General features: G+C 39.7%; 1 protein-coding gene across 1 annotated transcript in view; it reads left to right on the plus strand.

The window, feature by feature from the left end:
• Positions 1–5,013, plus strand: part of LOC147737941 (uncharacterized) — a 34,337-nt gene extending 29,324 nt beyond the window's left edge. The window contains exon 2 of the mRNA XM_086935623.1: positions 1,000–5,013. Within this exon, the coding sequence (XP_086791749.1) occupies positions 2,403–4,874 (2,472 nt within the window). The 5' untranslated portion in view covers positions 1,000–2,402 and the 3' untranslated portion in view covers positions 4,875–5,013. The remainder of the gene's footprint in view (positions 1–999) is intronic.
• The last annotated feature ends 3,852 nt before the right edge of the window (positions 5,014–8,865 follow it).

An 8,865-nucleotide genomic window follows, 5' to 3' on the forward strand; every position in this document is an offset into this window, starting at 1 on the left:
TAGAAGTTGCACTGTACTGCGGTGGCAGAAAAATCTCATGTAATTGTTTTGTGGTAGATTTATCCCAGTAACGTGCAGTTACAGTTTTGACGCCATGTAGTGGGGAGTTGCCACGAGGAACAGATTCTTCTGCCTGTCAAACCACATGCCATTCACTATTTCATAGTGTTTTTCTGCTTTTATTTACCACTTGTTTTAAGCAGGTGGTAGATATAAGCATGTGGTTGGTTGGGGGGGATGGGCGAAGCAGGGGAGGGAAGGGGAAAGATATTTCTAACAGAGGGAAGAATTGTGTGTTTCCACCAGTTAGTAAAAAAAAACAGCATAAGTCTTGGCTGCTTCTGCTGCACCGAGTCTTGTGGGTCTTTTCAGTCAAATTTTTCTGTCTGAAAACAAATTGTGTCCTGTTTTTCTGCCCCTGGTAAATCCAGGTGCAGAAAAGCCTAACGACTGATAATCAGGTGGAATAAAATGAACACATGAAAGTACTCCTTAATTTCATTGCCCTTGATTCATACTCTGGACCATAGTTGAGGGATAGGTCTAGGCATAGTCCTCGCAACACACAATAGATTTGCATGCGGCAGAGGCCAGAGCTCAAAAGTCAGGTTACCAGTTACAAGTAGGTGGTAACTCAGGGCAGCGGGAAACGCCTGTTGTCTGAGGAGGGGAAATTCCCATCCTAGAAATCTACATTAAAATTAATTAATAGTATTCTATTTTAAATATCTTTTTGGTGCCAGTCCATATGACTTTAATGTCTGCTTTTGGGAATCTATGTTACAAGTCCATAGGGTACATGTATCCTTTCTGAGCATAATAAAATGTTGGAAATTCCACAAAACCTCACTCCTAGATCCAAGTACTCTCAGGCTACCATTCGACACTCTGCTCTGTCTGAAGAACAGCTCAACACTTTCAAAATTCTGCATTGATATGGCTTGTAAATTATTTTTGGGGATATTTACATGTATTAACTATTTAATTTTAATACTATAGGTGAGTGAAATTACGGACGAAGAAAGCAAGATTTAGCACCATCCAACTGAATGTTAGTGCCATAAGAAGGATTATTTTGAAAAACTGAAGGACATCCAGCATTCTAAGTTTAAACAATTTCCAAAATCTAGGTGTGGCAAGGAAGTGGGAGCTGAGTAAAGAACTATACATGTAAGTGAAGTCTCTAATTTTGCATTTCATTAACCCAGAGCAAAGTCATATCTGTCCACACAGCATCAGAAATAATGCCTGAAAGACCAATCACAACATCCTCATCTGAAATATTATCAAAAAGACAAATTGCCTCAGCATGACAGAATAACATTCATCTAAAGCACGCATGATCTAAAGCATCATGTAATTCCAGAGTGGAAGCACACACTGCATAAAAGAAAGATATAACTAAAGGTTTCTTCTGCAAACCATCAAAGAAAGGACACTGAAAGAAGACTCCGAAGCTGACATGCTAACAACCAAAAGATTGGAAAATCACCTTTGTTCAACAACCGTTTTTAACCAGTTATGCAAGTTTGAGACTATCTGCCTCGGGATACAACATCTCGACCCACTCTGCTCACTCTGGCGAAACCCTTAAAAATTCACTTTATTGTGTTCATGACCATCTCAGATTGTTACCTTTTTATTGTGTACTGTTCTGTAATTCTATGTAATTCGCCTCAACATTATCTGTTGTGCAGGATTGATATGTAAAACTGTTAAATATAAAAATGGATTAAATGAGCACCATTGCGCTATAGCTAATGTAAATAAATCCTCGTCTTCAGAACTATAATCCTTAACCTTCCACCAAACATAGAAAGGGTAAAAGGAACTGATGTTCTGCAACTGGTGAGACACAATATTACTGTGCATGTTCTAATGTGCTCAGTTACTGCCATAACGCCAGTGCAAAAAGGTACTTCTCAGTTTAATCATTAAATATCAGACTAACACCTTATCACTGCATTGCTAAGAACCTATACAAATAGATTTGAGAAAAACTTCGGTCACAAAATAAGTTGTTTCCGGAGAGGCTATAACCAAAAGACTGTTATCTGCTAGAAACATTTCAACAGGTTTTAAAGGGCTGCATTCAGACATATTCTGCTCTATTCAAGTGTTAAGAAGATTACAGACAATTTCTTTTAGAGATAAATGCTGAACATTATCTAAACAAGCCCGACTCTCAAATCGGGTTCACTCTTACCGTGGCATATAAGCAAGAGAAAACTAAATGTAGAGATATTAACTCTAGGAATACACCTTATAAAAGCACGGGCTTTGAGAACAAATTCAGTGTTAAAACCTGCCTCAATCAAAGCAAAATAACTCAAGTTGGGTAAAAAAGTTACCAATGCCAAAAAAGATTCAGCTATAAATCTAATCTCACTGAATTTGAGAGAATGCACACTGGGAAAAACCTCTCTCAGTGCTCAGTGTGCCTAAAAAGTTTCAGCACTAAATATTATCTCATTGCGCATATGAGAATCCACACTGGGGAAAAACCTTATCAGTGCTCTGAATGCCAGAAAAGGTTTAGTTTCAAACCGCATCTTTATCGACATGCTTTAACCCACTCTGTGGAAAAACCTTACCAGTGCTCTGAATGCCAAAAAAGTTTCAGCAGTAAATCTTATCTCACTGAACATATAAGAATCCACACTGGGGACAAACCTTATCAGTGCCCTGAATGCCAGGAAAGGTTTTGTAACAAACAAAGTCTTTCTCGACATGTAATAACCCACTCTGGTAAAAAACCTTACCAGTGCTCTAAATGCCAGAAAAGGTTTAGTTTCAAAGAGAGTCTAAATCGACATGTATTAACCCACTCTGTGGAAAAACCTTACCAGTGCTCTGAATGCCAGAAATATTTCATTAAAAAAAGAGACCTTAGTGTACATACAAGGACCCACACTGGGGAAAAACCTTATCAGTGCTCTGAATGCCAGAAAAGGTTTTGTAAAAAACAAAGTCTTTCTCAACATGTATTAACCCACACTGGGGAAAAACCTTATCAGTGCTTTGAATGCCAGAAAAGGTTTTATAAAAAACAAAGTCTTTCTCAACATGTATTAACCCACACTGGGGAAAAACCTTATCAGTGCACGGATTGCCAGAAATGTTTCAATGCCAAAACCTGTCTCACTCGGCATAGAAGAACTCACACTGGAGAGAAACCTTATCAGTGCTCGGAATGCCAGAAATGTTTCATTGACAAAAACAGTCTCACTCATCATATAAGAACCCACACTGGGGAGAAACCTTTTCAGTGCTCTGAATGCCAGAAATGTTTCAGTGTAAAAATCAGACTCACTGAACATACAAGAATCCACACTGGGGAAAAACCTTATCAGTGCTCTGAATGCCAGAAAAGGTTTCGTAACAAACAAAGTCTTTCTCAACATGCAATGACCCATTCTGTGGAACAACCTTATCAGTGCTCTGAATGCCAGAAATGTTTCAATGAAAAACGCCATCTCACGGTGCATATAAGAACCCACACTGGGGAAAAACCTTATCAGTGCTCTGAATGCCAGAAATGTTTCAGTGTGAAAAGTAGTCTCACACAGCACATAAGAATCCACACTGGGGAAAACACTTATCAGTGCTCTGAATGCCAGAAAAGGTTTTGTACAAAACAAAGTCTTTCTCAACATGCAATGACTCATTCTGGGGAAAAACCTTATCAGTGCTCTCAATGCCAGGAAAGGTTTTGTAACCAACAAAGTCTTTCTCAACATTCAATAACCCATTCTGTGGAACATCCTTATCAGTGCTCTGAATGCCAGAAATGTTTCAGTATAAAAAGTAGTCTCACACGGCACATAAGAATCCACACTGGGGAAAAACCTTTTCAGTGCTCTGAATGCCAGAAACGTTTCAGTGTAAAAATCAGACTCACTGAACATACAAGAATCCACACTGGGGAAAAACCTTATCAGTGCTCTGAATGCCAGAAAAGGTTTTGTAACAAACAAAGTCTTTCTCAACATGCAATGACCCATTCTGTGGAACAACCTTATCAGTGCTCTGAATGCCAGAAATGTTTCAATGAAAAACGCCATCTCACGGTGCATATAAGAACCCACACTGGGGAAAAACCTTATCAGTGCTCTGAATGCCAGAAATGTTTCAGTGTAAAAAGTAGTCTCACACAGCACATAAGAATCCACACTGGGGAAAACACTTATCAGTGCTCTGAATGCCAGAAAAGGTTTTGTAACAAACAAAGTCTTTCTCAACATGCAATGACTCATTCTGGGGAAAAACCTTATCAGTGCTCTGAATGCCAGGAAAGGTTTTGTAACCAACAAAGTCTTTCTCAACATTCAATAACCCATTCTGTGGAACATCCTTATCAGTGCTCTGAATGCCAGAAATGTTTCAGTATAAAAAGTAGTCTCACACGGCACATAAGAATCCACACTGGGGAAAAACCTTATCAGTGCTCTGAATGCCAGAAATGTTTCAGTGAAAAAAGAATGCTCACTACACATACAAGAACCCACACTGGGGAAAAACCTTTTCAGTGCATTGAATGTCAGAAATGTTTCAGTGAAAAAAGAATACTCACTCGGCATACAAGAACCCACACTGGGGAAAAACCTTATCAGTGCATTGAATGCCACAAATGTTTCAGTGAAAAAATCAATCTCACTCTCCATATAAAAACCCACACTGGGGAAAAACCTTATCAGTGCTCCGAATGCCAAAAATGTTTCACCATTAAATGTCATCTCACTAGACATGTGAGAATCCACACTGGGGAAAAACCTTATCAGTGCTCCGAATGCCAAAAATGTTTCAGCCATAAATCTCATCTCACTGAACATGTGAGAATCCACACTGGGGAAAAAACATTATCAGTGCTCTAAATGTCAGAAAAGATTCAGAGGTAGAGATGGTTACAAGCGCCATAAGAAAACACACCATCAAAAATACTTCAGTGCTCCAAGTGCCAGAAAAGCATCAATTTTAAATGCAATCTCACTCTACATGAGCAGACGCACAGAGGGAAAAAACATTACCTATGCTGTGAATGGCAGAAATTCCTATTTTTTGATAGGCACAGCCTCACTAACCATAATCAACTCCATACTGATGAAAAACGTATGAGTGCTCTGAATGCTAGAAAAGCTGCAGAGAAAAACGCTATCTCACCATGAGAAACTCCACACTGGAGAAAATCCTTATGCCATAAAAGCTTGAATCTGAAAGACAGAGTTATGCTTCATGAGAGATCCCACTCTGGGGAAAAACCTTATGAGTGCTCGAAATGCAAGCAAAGTTTTGGTCGCAAATTACTTCTCACTTATCATGAGCAAACTCACACGGGGAAAAAAGCCTTATGTGTGTTCTGAATGTCAGATAAGGTTTAATCACGAATACAATGTCATTTCACATGAGGGAATTCACACTGGACTAAAGCCTTATACAGGAGGGGAAAGCCAGATACATACTCAGAAAGGAGATCTCACTAATCATGAGAAATGCATCCACATGAGGTGAAAAGTAAGGCGTATCTTGAGTTGCAGAAAAGCTTTTAACAACCTGACTTTACATGAGAGATCACATATTGTAGTTGCAATAGGATTAATCAAGAAATTCTTGCAGGATAACTTAGGCTGCCGGCATGTAATGAAATTTCAGGTTTTGAAAATGTTATAATTGCAATAAAATCCACAATTTGAGTATCTGAAAGTTACAAAATTCTCAAGGTCTTTACTTGACACAGAGAAGTGTTCGTACTTGCAAACATCAACTAATTAACAAAAAATTCAATATATTAATGTCTTAAATTTTCTCCTCCCAAAAGATTTCTACTCACACTTGTTTCTTAACATATCACTGAAATCTAGATTTTCATGATAAGATTAGGCCTAGGCGGTGTTCCTCAATGAAGAACTCCGCAAAGTGTTAAAAAACTCAACCGCTCAACGAGGAGTTCTGCGAGCAGCCGAGTGCGTTAGGGTCAATTTGAAGTGCTTTTTCGGCGAGTAGCACGCTACTCCAGGATCCAAAAATGATTAGTGGTGAATTAGTGTAGGGAAATATAAAATATATTTGAGAGCTGGACATGTTGGTCTATTAGTACGGTTCAAAAAGAGAGTGGAGGGATAGAAGAGGGAAGGGTTTTCATTTATATAGTGCTTGCTACCCCTGATGAAGTGTTGAAGCGCTTTTCAGCGAGTAGCATGCTACTCCAGAACCCAAAAAGATGAATAGATAGATCAATTATTGTGGGTAGGTTGTTTTATTATATAAATACAACTGTACGAAAATTCATAAAATTCTGTTGTAAAGTTGTATCCAAGAGGCAAGTATAGTCTCTGATAATAATGTATACAAAGTTGGCTTGCCATCAAGACTGATGCCCCGTAATATTGATGCAAAGTCAGTTGTGCTGAAGTATTTTAGACTCTTGTTGAATTGTACCATCCACCTTGTAGGTACTGTTATTTGTATCAGGTCCACATTGTAGGCAGACACAAACGCCGACATTTTGCACTATTTATATTAAGCATAATGTAGGTGAACAGATGACAGTAACCACTGTACAAGCTGTAGTAGGTGCTTGGAAGTAGAGTGACATAGAGGGCAATAAACACTCCACTAACTCTGTCACTAGCTTAGTACAGACGAACGCCAAAGGCTTCGTACATGATGAAGCATCAGAGTGCACCCTCTTTCTGCGTCCCATGGGCATTTTGGCTTTTGTTCTACAGAAGAGGCTGCAGACACTTCCATAGCCCTTTATGTAGTGTGGATCACATAGGAGAGATTCTCAGCGGGCATGCTTTCCTTTGTATTGGGCATGGCCACATTCAAATATGGGAAAACCATTTGTCTTGCGACTGCACTGTATTATTGACACGGGCGAAAAGGCAAACAAGCAGTCAGGAGGCGCACTGATTGTATACCCCCACCTGACAGGATGGTGACAGACCCCAACCACCTGCAGGGGAAACAGGCCACCTCGTTTAATAGCTGCCAGACGCTTTACTTTGTAAGCAGACTGGTGGTTTACAACTGTACCTACGTTGGGGCACCACATGCTTTTTCCAGCATAATCTGGTGTACTCCCCCTGTGTGGCATGACGGCACCCACTGAAGACTGCACCGTTGTGTAGTCTGGGACAGTGCACCTTCCCTGTAATTCTGAACTGGGCCTTTAAATACGGTACTATTTTGTGTGCCTAGTTAATTCAGGTATACAAAGAATGTGGTACTACTTGTACACTAAGGTACATAATGAGATTACGTAGATTACACCTCTGCGTGCCTAATGCTGCCATTTGTATTTCAAGACCAGTGATTAATGTGGCTTTATGAAGTTCAACGCTATTGGGTGTTCCGGACCTGTCTGATACTTGCATATGGAAAAGATGGGCCATTTTGAACCTAAAGATAGATAAACATATTCATAGGTCACGATTTAAGTCTGCATTAAAAAAAAACAGTAAATTAGGAGAAGTGATATGAGAGATGTTAAAAGGCTGCCTCTTATCGAGCTGCATTTGTACATAGGCCTCCCTATATTATGAGATCTATTCCTGCTTCACTCCTTAGTTGCAGTGAATACTTTAATCCCCAGGCATGAAGTCATTGTCGAGCTGTTTAAATATCCTCCTGTCTCCCCACCTCTTCCCCAATGCATCCTTAACCAGTGGCCTAGCCAGTGTGCCCTGGGCCCTAAGGCAAGAAAGGAAATGTGACACCTGCCCTTTGTTTGGACTGTGGAAAACAGCAATAATCATTGTTCTGTGGGCCCTCAGGCCTTTGTTTGAACTGTGACAAACAGCAGTTATCAGGGTTCAGTGGGCCTTTAAGGTGTCTGGGACCTGGTGCCACTGCACCTGCTGCACCAATAGGAAGCTAAGCCCCTGCCCTTAACAGCTTCTATTCTAGCCCCACTGTTGACCAAGTACTGATCTGGCCATATCTGCAGGCATGCAGCCGCCTCTTCGACTGAAGGGATTTAAGTCGCATGAGAGCAGCATGCGGGAAACAACTATTTTCTGAGGCAGTCAACCAATACCTGGTCTGTTCCAACCTGAATCCATTTAAAACCAGGGACGAAAAAATGGTTCATCGTCATATCTTGCTTATCCCAAAAGGGTCAAACAGATTCATCTAACATTACAGTGTACCACATAAAAAAATTGTGATTCTGTGTACAAATTAAAACTAGAATGCATAAAAAAAGGGAAGCCTTTGGCCAAAATAGCCATTTTCCCTACCCATACTTCTAACACATCTTTTCAAAAAAATGCTAACTACATTGTCATCCGGAAATAGTCATTAGTGCCTACTCATAAGCAAATGACATTTAGAATTCTCTTTCACTTCAAGCTTTCAAAAGTAAATTGATATAAAAGCAGTATTGAATTTTTTGACATTGTGTACTCTTACCAAAATTTAGAGCATCAATTTTATATGACACGCCATAGAAAAAAGAAGTTCTTTATATATACTACACCTCCAGAAACATTTGATTAACCAGTTATAAAGTCACGTTAGTTTATAGTCTTCTTTTTTAAGAGAAATTATTTCACATTGTTACTGGATCTGCATGGCTAAACACTTATACGGTCTCAAAGGCGAGACCTATTGGCTATGCCAATGCTTGGTATTATTTGAGTGCAATGAGCAGCAGCACTTTTGATTAGGTCCCTAAGAAAGCCGCAAACACCTTTTGGGAGGGTTAATAGGCTGCAACATGTTGACCTCTTATTAACTTTCACTCTGCTGCCCCCACTACCCTGAGCTCATTTTTTGTGGTATTTTGTATACCATTCTCTATAACAAAACATGCCTGAACTCCTCCCTCTCAGTGAGGGGGCTGTACCCTGTACTGTAACTAGG

Source organism: Lissotriton vulgaris, chromosome 1_1 (assembly GCF_964263255.1).
Source record: "Lissotriton vulgaris chromosome 1_1, aLisVul1.2, whole genome shotgun sequence".
In the NCBI taxonomy this organism is placed as follows: domain Eukaryota; kingdom Metazoa; phylum Chordata; class Amphibia; order Caudata; family Salamandridae; genus Lissotriton; species Lissotriton vulgaris.